The 14,276-nt window shown below is 40.5% G+C and overlaps 1 protein-coding gene across 1 annotated transcript in view; it reads right to left on the bottom strand.

The window, feature by feature from the left end:
• Nucleotides 1–14,276, bottom strand: part of POLK (DNA polymerase kappa) — a 79,095-nt gene that overhangs the window by 27,162 nt on the left and 37,657 nt on the right. Inside the window, exons 8-11 of the mRNA XM_075181999.1 lie at nt 13,945–14,069; nt 12,079–12,245; nt 9,670–9,702; nt 2,935–3,031 (exon numbers count right to left, since the gene is read on the bottom strand). Coding sequence (XP_075038100.1) covers nt 2,935–3,031; nt 9,670–9,702; nt 12,079–12,245; nt 13,945–14,069 — 422 coding nt within the window. The remainder of the gene's footprint in view (nt 1–2,934; nt 3,032–9,669; nt 9,703–12,078; nt 12,246–13,944; nt 14,070–14,276) is intronic.

The raw sequence follows: 14,276 nt of genomic DNA, 5'->3' as shown, positions 1-14,276 counted from the left end.
CTATTTTCGAAGGATCTCATAAGGCTGCATGTTGTATTGCAGGTTGCTTAACTGTATACATTCAGCATCTATACACAAACACACATATGTATATTCTCTCTCTTATTATTCAATAAAGACATCTATGTTATATATATATATATATTTTAGATGTCTTTATTGAATAATAAAATAGAGGACATACTTTTGTAGCACAAAATTAAACTTTGAGAGGAAGAATACATTACTAAATTACTTTCAACTCTATTATTGGAACATAAAACAAGTTTACAAATCACACATATAAAACAGGTTTTCACTTTTTTTGTTCCTGTTTCCTGTGCTAGGAATTTAATGTTCTGTTCCAGCTCTGATGTCTGCAGCCTCAGCTGATCTTCCATGTGCTGGTCCGTTTTCTGCAACCTTAAACAAGTCTATATTTTTCCCATATACCAAAACATAGACTGCCCCCAAAGCAAGAGAGCAAATGCAGAGCATATTGCCATAATCGAGGATAATGTACTGGAATAATAAATTTTTATTAGTAACTCAAACTGACTCGCTGTATTTATTATGTACATGCCCACGCTCTTGCTTGAGCAGCACTAGTGTGGAGTTACTAATTTTTGATTCACTATAGCTGGTTCACGTCTTTACGGCTACTTTGTTTGTCCTTTATGCGAATAAGGACATACCTGCAAATGTTCTCATTTAGGAAACATAATATTCATGTTTTCTAAATATCTTAAAAGCTAACTTTTTCGTTATAAATGTGGGGCAGCCGGTCATACCTTGGGCCAGCTAGTTCTCCTGCACTACTTTCATCCTCTACTTCTTCTGTCGGCTCCACGGCTGCTCAGAGGGAAAGTCCCTCCTCTCTGCGCAGCCAAGCTCTCTGGTGCTCCAGAATGCAAGGCATTTTGAGGCGTCAATTGCTTAAAGAGCAGGCAGGAGGAACCTGTCTATTATATCTCCCTCTTGCTAATCTCTGACACCGATTAGCCTCCTTCCATACTCGAAGCCATAAGACGCTGTATGCAACCTGAAAGTCGCAGATTCCTTACTGCTTGGTTAGTCAAAATAAGTACCCCTAAATATTACTCTACTTTGTATATTAATACAATTGGATATATTAATACAATTGGACTAATACAGCTATGCCAAATATTTCACAGGATTGTGCAAACAAATTTCAGTGGAGAATCATGTCTGTTGTATAACAAGATATATAAACTTCTTCAATGCCTTTAGCAGGCCTATTTACTTCTCTGTTTTAATAGGCTATTCAAAAGTCATATATAGACTGTTCCAATTAAAACTTTATTACACAAATCTAAAAGATGTTTTTATATTCCTAAAATAAAGTACATTACTTGGCTGACAAATCAGTTTGAACCTTTAATATTTATTTATACGTATAACAATAATTATGATTGCGTGCAATGTTTCTATTCACTATAACAATTAATAATACAATAAGTTTCCATGTTCTGTTTTTATAATGCTTGTCCTGATAAGAATGCTTCTTCATAGGCAGCATCTGCATTACCAATTAGGTTATGTTGGCTCTCTTCACTCCTTAAAAATAACCTTCCAGAATGTTGCACATTCAGAGAAGCATTGTAGTAGATGACCCTTTGCTTTGCTGAAAGTATGAATTTAAAGTTGGATGTCTCACATAGTGGCGTGTTTCATTCCACAATCTTCCTTTAATTACAAGTCTCCAGGCGCGGGCTGGCACAGTACAGCCTGGGGGGCACACAGGCTACCGCATCACATCTCATGTGATGCGGCCACATCGCTTGTTTTGTGATACGGCCGCAGGTAATATTAAAGAAAAACATGCATCCACCGGCGGCCCGAACAGGGGTCAGACTGAGCGGCCCAAGGGACCGATGCCCCCTGGCCCAGCCCGCCCCTGCAAGTCTCATACCACTACTTTTGGGCATCCATTATCTACTTGCGGCATCCATTTTCTAACCTCCAGTCTATGGCTTCCTGCTTGCCCATGTCATGACTCTGAGCAGGCCTAATGTTGATAATCACAGACAGACAGATGAAATGTCTCTCTCAAGATGAACATTAATCTCCTGATATACACTGAGCTGCTGTGAACTTCCCGATGACCAACTACTGTTTTCTATTTTTCTAAGAACTCTTTGTTCCCCCACTCCAAATCTTCAACTTACTGTACTTCTGTTGCCAGAGTTAAAACTCCTAACTTAACAGGACAAGTTAAAATTAAACTTCCTGTAAATGTTTTATCTTATCAGAGACCTACAAGGAATTATGGGATGGATTTTATGACCCGAGCAAACTACCAAGTCACATGGGTGTGATCTGGCTTTTCATTTAACAATTACATGAGTTCTACCTATAGTTGCTCTATCCCAACACACTTAAAAATTGAGGTCATCCAATCGAGCAAGAAATGGAGATCAATACCCATGAGACTGCTACAAGGGAGTCTTACCATTTATATTTTGTTATATTATGCCAGCAATCCTACATGCTCCAAATCAAAAATAGGGGAGCAGCCACAGGGGCCGACAGCCGTAGGCAGTATTAGCAGGGAACTTCATAGTGCTGCAAGTTTATGACCAGGAAACTGCAATGTGATACACCCAGTGACCGCATTATAAAAGTGAATGGAGAACGCTCTTTCTGCGTCACACCATACTGATTCTAATGTGCTGCAAGACATTTCTTAGATATGGTGTGGCAGGAGATCTGTGTTACCTAATCACTGTCATATTACACTGACTAAGTTTACCATTCGCTCCATTCCTGGTCACAATATCACGGTATAATTACACCGCTATTATAGCTGGAACACGACCATAACTTTCATAAGACTGTCAGTGACAAACAAATCTGCCTACTTGGTAACTCACCATGTCAGACATAGCTGCAGTCCCTAACAAACAATGCTTCAGAACATGATGTTATACAAACCTTTAGAGCTTCTTTACGGAGATCTTCAGCTAGGTCCTTACAGAGTTCCCGGCACAATTCATACTGCTCCTCTGTTGCATTTATCTCGCTAAAGGTCCTGAAATTAATCAAGACAAAAACATTTTAAAATGTTTAACATACAATAAGATCATTAATGCACAGTAATTCTCTAAATATAATCTTGCCAGCAGTCATGACAGTATCTACACACTGGCATGTATAAGTATGTGCAGATAGCTGCTATTTTGTGCTCATCAGAAATACACTCACACTTTTTACATAACTGGAAATGATAAACTGTGTAAATCTAGGGTCATGATTGTATGAGCCATAACGTTGTTCTGTTTACTGAAGGGGCCCTTGATCCTTCTTTTGTAAACCTATTCCACACTACAAAATAATAAACGCATTATTCTTCATATTCTAAGATTTTGGACAAGCATCTCATTTTATAACAGTTTAATTTTAATATAATATGTAAAATATTTATGAAAACTTGATTGACAGATAAATGTGCTAAAACAAAATAATAGGAACCAATAAGTTTAGAGTTATTGTTTTTGTACAGTTTCTAAAAGGAAATGTAAATCTATAATCAGTTGCTATGGGTTCCATCGACTTGTCATCAGTGCCCCACTATTCATAAATGCATCTATTAGTTGATAGGAGGGCCAGCAATACTATTACAGTGTTCTCCCCAGAAAATTTTGTCAGCCGGGTGGCATTAAAAAGTAGGCGGAAGGGGGAAGTGTAATACTTTACAATAATATTGAAAAATGTTGGAGGTTATTGCCCACACCTGCCAGGACTGGTGGTCAGTGGCAGGGCTGCCAAGAAGAATTCAGGGCCCGGGTACAACAAATTCATGGGGCCCCCCTCATAGTGAAGTAAGCCCCAAAATTTTTTTGCGCCGCCTTACGGCGGCGCAAAAAAGATTAGGTGTATGGTCATATATTCAGGGGTGTGGCTAGCCAAACGGCAGTGCAAAAATTTTGGGAGGTGCGGTCATGCATTTGGGGGCGTGGCAAACGTGCCATTGGGGCGTGGCTAACATAAAAACCACTAGGCTCTCAATTCGCCGGAGCGTCACATATGTTCAAGCACTCCTGACTTTCAGGACATCTACCACCACAGGGTAGTATACAAACAATGCAGTGTGTACACAAACAGTTCAGTCTTGGCCTACACCTTACATTGGACACAACATTCACCAAAAATTGGTATTGTCCCTACTAGAATCACAACATTTCACACACTGTGCTGCTCTCTCCTACCTGTTCTTCTCACTTTCTCCACCTGTGGCTGCTGCTTTCTTTAGTTGTGGCTTGTCCGGATCCAGGAATGTTGAAGGACCTATTTTGAAAAAAAAATGGCTACATTTAGAAAATTACAGCCAGCCCCAGCGTTAAATCAATAGCACCCACGATTAATAATTAGGCCTTCCTCCAGCTCCAATATTACAATAATGTGCCCCTTCATCATCGCCATGCCTTATGATCACACTGTGCCCTCCATGCTGTTTTTGCCCCCTTCATCTGGCTCCCCTTCATCAGACTATACTATGCTGCTCCCCCCCTTTTTCAATCCCACTGTGCCATGCCTCCCCCCCCCCTTTGTAACCCCACTGTGTCATGCTGCCCACCATTTTTTAACCCCACTGTGCCATGCTGACCCCTGTTTATTAACCCCACTGTGCCATACTGCCCCGTTTTTTAACCCATCTGTGCCCCTCTCATTTTTTCACCCCCTCTGTCATGCTGCTTTCCCATTTTTTAACCCCTCTGTGCTCCCCCCTCAATTTTTAACCCCTCTGTCATGCTGCTTTCCCATTTTTTAACCCCTCTGTGCTCCCCCTAATTTTTTAACCCCTCTGACATGCTGCTTCCCCGTTTTTAACTCCTCTGTGCCCCCCCTTATTTTTTAACCCCTCTGTCATGCTGCCCCCCCGTTTTTTAACCCCTTTGTGCCCCCTCATTTTTTAACCCCTCTGTCATGCTGCCCCCCCGTTTTTTAACCCCTTTGTGCCCCCTCATTTTTTAACCCCTCTGTCATGCTGCCCCCCCCCCCCCCCCGTTTTTTAACCCCTCTGTGCCCCCCTCGTTTTCCTCCCTTCACTTACCTTTTCTCCTCTCTTGGTCTTCTCTGCTGCTCTGTGCTCCATTGCTCCAGACTGACTGAATGCTGGGCATGACATGATGACATCACACCCAGCATTCAGACAGTCTGAATAGAGCACAGAGCAGCAGAGAGGAGGGATGCCGGCTCCGCGATCAGGTGAGTATGTTTTTTTTTTTTTTTTAAACTAGCCTGCTCCCCCCACCAACGACCGAGCCCCCCCCCCACCCCCCCCCCCCCCCCGCCAAAAAAAAAAAAAAAAAAGGAAAGGAAAAAAAACGTTTTGAAAAAAAAAATTAAAAAATTAAAAAAAATCAGCAGCGCAAGGGCCCGGGCCGGGCCCCCTGACATGCCGGGCCCGGGTAATTAGTACCCGCTCCCCCCCCCTCTCGGCGGCCCTGGTCAGTGGTCTAACACACACACACACACACACACACACACACACACACTGCTGGCTGTGTTGCTCACATAGTGCCTGTTCTAATAGGAGAAACAATGGTTTATTATATTATAAAAGGACTCTAAGTCTCCAAGAAAATAGGTGCTGGTGAGAACACTGTATTACTTTAGCTAAACCAATGTTAACAAAATAAAGTGCCACAGGCTCATAGGTCTCAGCATGTCATGTGATGGAAGATGGGGGAGAAGGAGAGGGAGGTGGAGGGATTTACTGTGCAGACAGATCTCAGGAAGGTGTTCCGAAGTGTCTCTTCTCACTATGTACCATGTAACTGTGATTGCCATGGTAGTCCATGGCACTGTATAGAATTAGAAATCATCAATAGCAGCAAGAAGCAAAAAAATTTAAGAGAAAATGGTAAATACCAACATTCTTCTTATAGCCAGTGGGCAGCACGGTGGCTTAGTGGTTAGCACTTCTGCCTCACAGCACTGTGGTCACGAGTTCGATTCTGTGCCATGGCCTTATCTGTGTGGAGTTTGTATGTTCTCCCTGTGTTTGCGTGGGTTTCCTCCAGGTACTTCGGTTTTCTCCCACACTCCAAAAACGTACTAGTAGGTTAATTGACTAAATTACCCTTAGTCTCTCTTGGTCTGTGTGTGTATATGTTAGGGGATTTAGATTGTAAGCTCCAATGGGGCAGGGACTGATGTGAATGAGTTCTCTGTACAGCGCTGCGGAATTAGTGGCGCGATATAAATAAATGGCGATGATGATAGCCTGACAAAGTGATTGTGATTTAAGTTAACAAAATACACCTAATTTGTATTTCGAAGTCTCAGGGGAAGAATATACTAAACTGAGGGTGTAAAGGGACAACAGTAGGGTCAGTTCTTAACTTCATCTGGTTTGCTGCTTTATTAGGAAATATAATTTTCCACCACTATTAATTACCATAATCAAATGGTACAAGAAACATTTCATTTTCTTAACACTGGTTTACTACAGGATGGATAGCAAAGGTAAAGGAAATACTGCCCCTCCTATAAACCCAATAGCTGCATATCACAGTCATACCTGTAAAGGGTTAGTCATAGATCAATGAATAATATCAAAAGACTAGTGAGTAACTAACTAAACTAAGGAAAGGCTATCAATATGAAAAAGATATAAATCAAATGTAAACTATAGTAATCAAACACTTTGTGGAAGTTGACTTTCAGATATGAACCATGAAGGTTATAAATACACTGTTCAGCGTTAACCTGACATTTTACTGTAGCTCTCACTCCTTTATAGCCTACACCTCTCACATATTTAGGACATTTGTAGTGTCTGACGGGTCAAAAAGCTATAAAGAGCAGATAATGTAACAACTGTGACTGCAGCTACCCCTGTGTATGGCTCAACCCAGACAGTGCCTTTCAGACAAGCTGTCAGTCACCCTCTGCTTGTCTACTTACGGAACCACCTCCCTCCTGCAGCCTACTGCAGAGCAGTCAGAGAGAGAATGGTGGACACCGATCAGCTACAACAATAAAATCACTGACAAGTGAAGTGAATAACATTGATTATCTCGTTACAATGGAATTTGTCGATGGCAGCAAGTGAACAGGCAGTATAGGTATCTAAATGACTTTGACAAGGGTGAAATTGTGATGGCTAGATAACTGGGTCAGAGTATCTCCAAAACAGCAGGTCTTGTGGAGTATTCCCGGATATGCAGTGGTTAGTACCTAACAACAGTGGTCCAAAAAAAGGACAATCGTTGAACCAGCAGACAGGGTCATGGGCACCCAAAGATAGCCTGTCTGGTCCAATCCCACAGAAGAGATACTATAGCACAAATTGCTGAAAAAGGTAATGCTGGTTATAATAGAAAGATGCCAGAACACAAAGTGCATCGCAGCTTACTACGTATGTGGCTGCGTATCCGCAGACCAGTCAGAGTACCCATGCTGACCCCTGTCTTTCGGCATAATGCGCCTACAATGAGCCATGTAAGTGCCAAAACCGGACCATGGAGCAATGGAAGAAGGTGGCCTGGTCTGATGAATCACATTTTCTTTTACATCAATAGGACGGTCGTGTGCATCATTTTCCTGGGGAAAAGAGGACACCAGGATACACTATGGGGAGAAGGCAAGCCAGCAGAGACACTATTTATGCTCTGGGCAATGTTCTGCTGGGAAACCTTTGGTCCTGGCATTCATGTAGTTACTTTGACATGTACCAGCTACCTAAACATTACTGCAGACCATGTACACCCCTTCAGGCAAACAGAATTCCCTGATGGCAGTGGCCTCTTTCAGCAGGATAATGTACCCTGCCATACTGCAAAAATCGTTCAGGAATAGTTTGAGGAACATGAGAGTTCAAGGTGTTGACTTGGCCTCCAAATTCCCCAGATCTCAGTCTGATCGAGCATCTGTGGGATGTGCAGGAAAAACGATTTCGAGCCACAGAGGTCTCACTTCGCAACTTAAAGGAGGGTCATTCCATGCCAAATTCACCACAAAAAAAAAGTAACTTTTCAACCCAACTATCTCAGATTTTCGTGAAATTTGGTAGCATGGTAGATGACATAAGGTAACTTTCATATGTAAGATTTTAGCCCCGAGTGATACACTGTTGCAAACATGAATCAGCTTTTTTTGTTCCTACATTATTCTTAACCTCAATAACAATAATGTCCAGTCATTTCCAGTAAATTTTTGTCAAGTGACAAGAACACCGCTACCCCTCCTGTTTCTGTGTGAGCAATGGTGCTGATCTCCTGGGGAGGGAGGTACTGATGGAATCAAAAACCCGCGAGATCTGACAACGCAACGATGATGTTCTGCCTCAATTTAGATCCAAGGATGCGGCAAAGTACAGAGCTCGAGCATCTCTAATTCAAGGTCAAAGGTCAAATGATGTCACCCTGAAATGTAGAAGTCAATATTTAAATATAAAACTATTTTTTATGAAAACTAGGGACTCTTAGCTTCAAAACAAGACCAACATGAAAGTTCTACCACAAATAGAAGCAAAGTTATGATTAGTTTTGTTTGACCTGACAAGCATAAATTTTACATTTTTTGACATGTTTGCAACCCTGTTGCATGAACACCGTGTATCACTGAGGGCTAAAATTTTACATATGAAAGTCATGTACTATCCTACCAAATTTCACGAATATCTGAGATGGTCAAGTTGGAGGCTGTGATGATTTGGCACGGAATGACCCTGGACCTGCTGTTAACGTCATGGTGCCAGATACCACAGGACACCTTCCAGACTCTTGTGGGGTCCATGCCTCGACGGGTCAGAGCTGTTTTGGTGGTACGAGGGGGCCTACACAATATTAGGCAAGTGGTTTTAATGTTGTAGCTGATTGGTGTATTTAGTTAAACAAAAACACTCCAGTTACTTCACATATATTATGCAGCTCAGTAACACGCTTCCTTGATGTTATCATTGTCAAAAACTGGCTTTACTGGCTTTTTAAGCAATGTGGTGTCATATTATCTGGACTGCACAAAGTAAAAGCAAACAAGTCTGCTTGAGATTTAAACTAAAATGCGAAAGTCAGTTTTCGCCCCTTTTATGTTATTTGTGGATGTTAGAACAGGAGTGGATAGAGGTCAGTACAGAAATAAAAAGATACTCATTACCAATGATTTTATTCATTCACATAAGGCAAATAAACATTTTCCCCAGAGGGGAGGAGATCCTGGGGCCAAGTGCAGTGAATAGTGTCATTGAGCTCTGCTCCCAACCAAATCACTAGGGAAGTTGGGGGGGATGTAGGAGTTTGCATTGCCCTCCCAGTAGCCCGGGAGAACTTCCGAAATATTCGAGAGCCTCCCGAATATTTCAGGAGAGTAGGCAACTATGTAGAAAACTCAGTGGAAGGTGTTGCAGATAAGTAACAAACTTTAAACAATTACAGCAGAGGCAGCACATGATCTGGAGCCACTCGTGGGCATGTATGTCTTTAATATTATAGGGGGGTATTTTGTAGGCATATTTTGTTTTATTAATAAAAGCCATTTTTTTTATTTTAAAAAAAGAAGTTATTTACATATTAAATAAAAATAAATATACAATGCCTGTCTGGAATACAACTACACAAGTTTTACAATGCAGATGCCAAAACAAAATGAACAAGCTCCAAAGAATCCTTTCTAACTGAATCAGTAATTGGATTTTACACATGGGTTTAATATAAAACCTACCGCTCTGTGCTCATGCTTTTCCTTTCTCCGTCTCTGACAAGGGAAGAAAACATTACATTAATATTTTATGGAAAAGGGAAAACAGGGTTTTTGAGCTTCATGTTCAGTTATTTCTTGAGATATATATATATATATATATATACACACACACATACATACATACATACATACAAGTTAACCCGTGCATGATACTCATGCATTCTAGAAAATGTTTGTTCCCCGGGGGGATGTTAGGGCAGGGCGATTTAGGCCCCGCCCCCTTTCTGACTTCTGAGGCTGCACAGTATGTGCAGGTCCGCTCGGCAGTGACAGTGTGCTGCCCGGCCGCTCCGATTGTGTTTAAAACACAATCAGAGCAGCCGGGCAGCACACTGTCACTGCCAAACGGACCTGCACATACTGTGCAGCAAACCCCTGCTAGGGGGGGGCGATTGCCCCGATCGCAACCCCCTGGATCCGCCACTGTACACATGTGTGTTCATGAGGTAAAATTACCTCACGAAAATGAGTTTGACCCCTCAACTCGTCAATAATGTCAGTATACCAAATTTCAGCCCTTTTTGAGGGTTTTTTTCCCACACACACTAAGAATTTAGTAGGTCAGTTAACCCGTGCATGATACTCATGCATTCTAGTCAAATCAAGCTACTTAAGCTGTTAAAAACTCCCCACTGTCACCCCCGGCAACCACCAACCACTCCCAACTGTCACTTCTCCTTCAAGAAATATATATATATTTTTTAAAATCTTTATAAACACTTTTACCAATTAACAAATTAAATTAACAAATTAAAAACATCTTAGTATACCAAATTTCAGCCCTTTCTGAATTTTTTTTTACACACACACTAAGAATTTAGTAGGTCAGTGTATAACTCCACCCAGCAGGTGGCGCTGCAGCTTGGTTTTATTTTTTCCACACACAGACAGACTAACACACGCCACTAGACATTTATATTATAGATATATATATATATATATATATATATATATATATATATACACACACACACACACACAAGTTAACCCGTGCATGATACTCATGCATTCTAGTCAAGTCAAGCTACTTAAGGTGTTAAAAAGGTTCTTGTCATGCATTTGGGCCTAGCCCAGGCCTCCTCAGGGGAAGAGCGTTACTTCCCGACGCAAGCGCCCTTTTTTAACGTGGTTTTGTCCACATGTCACCACCTCATCCTTCATCTTCATCAAGCTACTTAAGGTGTTAAAAACTCCCCACTTTCACCCCCAGCAACCATCGACCACTCCCAACTGTCACTTCTCCTTCAAGAAATATATAGGTCATTGTATATCTCTGCCCAGCAGGTGGCGCTGCAGCTTGGTTGTTTTTTTTTTCCACACACGCCACTAGACATTTATATAGTAGATATATATTATTTTATAACATCAAAGCTGCGGTATGCAAGCTACTGGAGGACAGAAGACTGTACTGAATGGGGCACTGTATTGGATGAACAAGGCTCTCCAATCAGGTGCTGAGTACACACCTTCTAGCACTGATTCTCCAACTCCTCACATACAATTGGCTTCCAACCCAGTGTAATCTCCAGCATAGAAAGTCTCTGTTTTGTATTCAGATAAGTGTGACCTGGAATCTGGTTGATTTAATATAGATTGTAGGAGTCTCTGGGGAGGAAATACTAAGCTTGGGGGGGGGGGGTAGAAAACAGTAGAGTATATTTTCAATTTCTTCTGGTTTGGGTGCAATCACATTTCAATAATTTACATTCTTCATTATTTTTATACCATTTTTTTAAGACGGTATTTGGAATTAATTCTAATTTTTTTATACATTTATTTTCAAATTACCAATTCATCACCACAATAATATGTCTTACAATGGAATGTGTTAGTGTTGATGATTGTATGTATGTGTGTTATCAACCGCCTAATATCTCTTTCTATTCCATTTAAGAAAAAAGATGGGAACTTTTTTAAGTAATTTGGGCAGCAGTGCTATCTATATGTATTTCTGCTTTTATCTGAACACCGGATTTAGTTTAAAGTGACTTCATAAATGTCCCATATCTAACAGGTTGATAAAGGAACAATCACAAAAAACACGTGGGAAAAAAATTAATCCAAAACACCCGAGCCCTAGATATCATAGGATGCTGTGGGTTTATTAGGACTGTCATATTTAATTCACTCTTCATGTACAATGTGGTTTTCTTTCTGGCATCAATCTATAAAATGTTAAACAGTTACAGATATTGATTACTGATCTGTCTGGGAGTTGGCGCATTTTCTACAATTAATATTTTTAGCGACTTAGTAATATGTTTGTGTGGATTTAAGGGTGTGTTACAGTTCAACTTTCAGTGTACGTTGGACAGTGATGAAGGATAAAGAATGTGTTAAGAAAATATAGGCGCACAAACATCTACTTACTTTTCTATGTGTGTTGAGCCCAGGCCCAGAGAAATATTTAGAAAGTTATGCCAGGAAATCTCGGAGAAAAGGAGCGACAACAGAGCCCTCTGCTGGTACAGGTCAGTACAGGTTGTAATTCCAAGCGCTTGTAACATTTTCTCTGTTACTTTCCCAACCCCTGGAACCTGCAGCAATGAACACACACTGTCAGTAATACCTTATAGAGAACTGGTAGCAGGGTGCAACAAACCGTTATTGCGGACAGGCATGATATCGCCATGCTGTGTTTGATAAAACCTCTGGGTTTCATTAAGCTGTCATCCCTATGCATGCCAGGAACATTAAATTATAAATAAATTATAAATGATCTATCTTATCATTTAATCCTCCCTTCAACAGCACCAATATAAGCGATGACAAATGATTTTTGGAGGCTTGTGAAATTCCCAGTGAAACAGGAATGGTGATAAACTAGGACTTGAAAAACCAAATCAATTACTTAAAAATGACTCCTTTCAAGCAAAGTAAATACATCAAAACACAAAATAAGAATTAAAAACTTCTAAGGACAATGTCAGGAAAGGTTTTCCTCACTGACCACCAGTGTTTGTTCAGTGTATTTTTCTCATGTGCTTTACAAGAGGTAAAGTACACAACAACCTAGGGATCATTCACACCTAACTGTGCTTTAAAAACAAACGATTGGAGTTTAGCTCAACAATTTCAATTTTCCTGTTTAGTTTTTGAGGCATGTTTGGGTTTGAACAGGAAGGCATGGTGAAATGCCCAACGCCGGGTGATCAACAGAAGTGATCGCAGTTGGAAAGTGCAAATACAGGGAAGCAACAGGTCCTAACCCAAAGAGTCTGCAATTTCAGGAGGTGTTATTGGGAAAAATACACACACCAATTGTAATTAAATGTATAATCCTGAAAACCATCTGAATGTGGTTGGTTATTCAAGAATATAGTTTGGTTTCTGGCTATATTGCTGTAAATCTGTAACAAATAACTTTTACGTTCCTTAAAGTCAGGCTCCATATGTACCAAGATGACTATATTTATTGAGAATATCTTCCCATATTTGTTTCACAGTCTCAATCACCCATAAAGCAGTGTGGGTTGACATGGACCAATGAATGGATAAATAGACTCTGTACTGACTGGCATGTGGAATGATGTACAATGAAGTACAGTATTAGGGGGATTGGATATTGAAATTACATCTTTATCGTAATCTATCCCAATTTTTAGGTTATTAAATTTCTAAATATACAAAGTAAGAGTCTCCTGCTACAATGGCTGGCCATGGCAGAACCACTATACAGGCAAAGGATTACATCTCATAATGTCAAGTGCACTGGGGAGGGCAAATGCAACACCACCTCCCAATGTAGGAGTAGAAAGGGCAGCACTGGATCCATAGAGCCTTTTGGGGGACCAGCTGGATCACAGGATCCCCACAGCACTAGCGAGTCAACATTTTGTATTCTATTGCAACTTAGGCAATTCCACCCAAAACTAAATTTTATATTTTGGGTGGAATATTTTTTTTTATATGATGAAATAATGTAAAATACATTTCTACTGCCTACTACATTCCCTTAGGCCATGACCAAATAAACAATAAACTATATTTGGAATGGTTTTATATAACTGAGTCAATTCCTTTGAGTCTATTCCTTTGAAGAATAATGGTTCAATGACTGAAAAGTATACACATTACAGGCAGGAGCTCAGCTATTGAGCTATAAAAGCTGTTTTTAGAATGTAGAAAAGCTATATTTTGGGAACATTTCCGAAAAGCTGCGCAACAAAATAAATTGGTGTCGATAATAATTCTAGATTTAGAAAGTCATCGGTTGAATAATGACTTGTATCTTACCTTTCTGATAGGCAAGTCTTTGATGAAGTCCATAACCGCCTGTCTGTCATGGGGAATTACATACTGTCCGTTGGGCTTATTCTTGTCACTGCAAACCTTTGCCAACATCATATTTGGAGCAATGCCTGCATGCAAAACATATAATGGGCTATGATAATTGGCTCAGGGATCATATCACTGACACAGCAGATAATGGGTACCCATATTCCATCCTATCTAAGGGATGAATTGATTGACAGATCTGTCAATTACACCAAGGGTAAAATAATGAAATTGGGAGTAAAATTTCACAAGCTGTCACTATTTGCACTAACATGAGATTGCTGGCAAAA

Source organism: Mixophyes fleayi, chromosome 1, assembly GCF_038048845.1.
Source record: "Mixophyes fleayi isolate aMixFle1 chromosome 1, aMixFle1.hap1, whole genome shotgun sequence".
NCBI lineage: Eukaryota > Metazoa > Chordata > Amphibia > Anura > Limnodynastidae > Mixophyes > Mixophyes fleayi.
The sequence above is the reverse complement of the archived record's forward strand: the minus strand, read 5'-3'. Positions and strand labels throughout refer to the sequence as shown.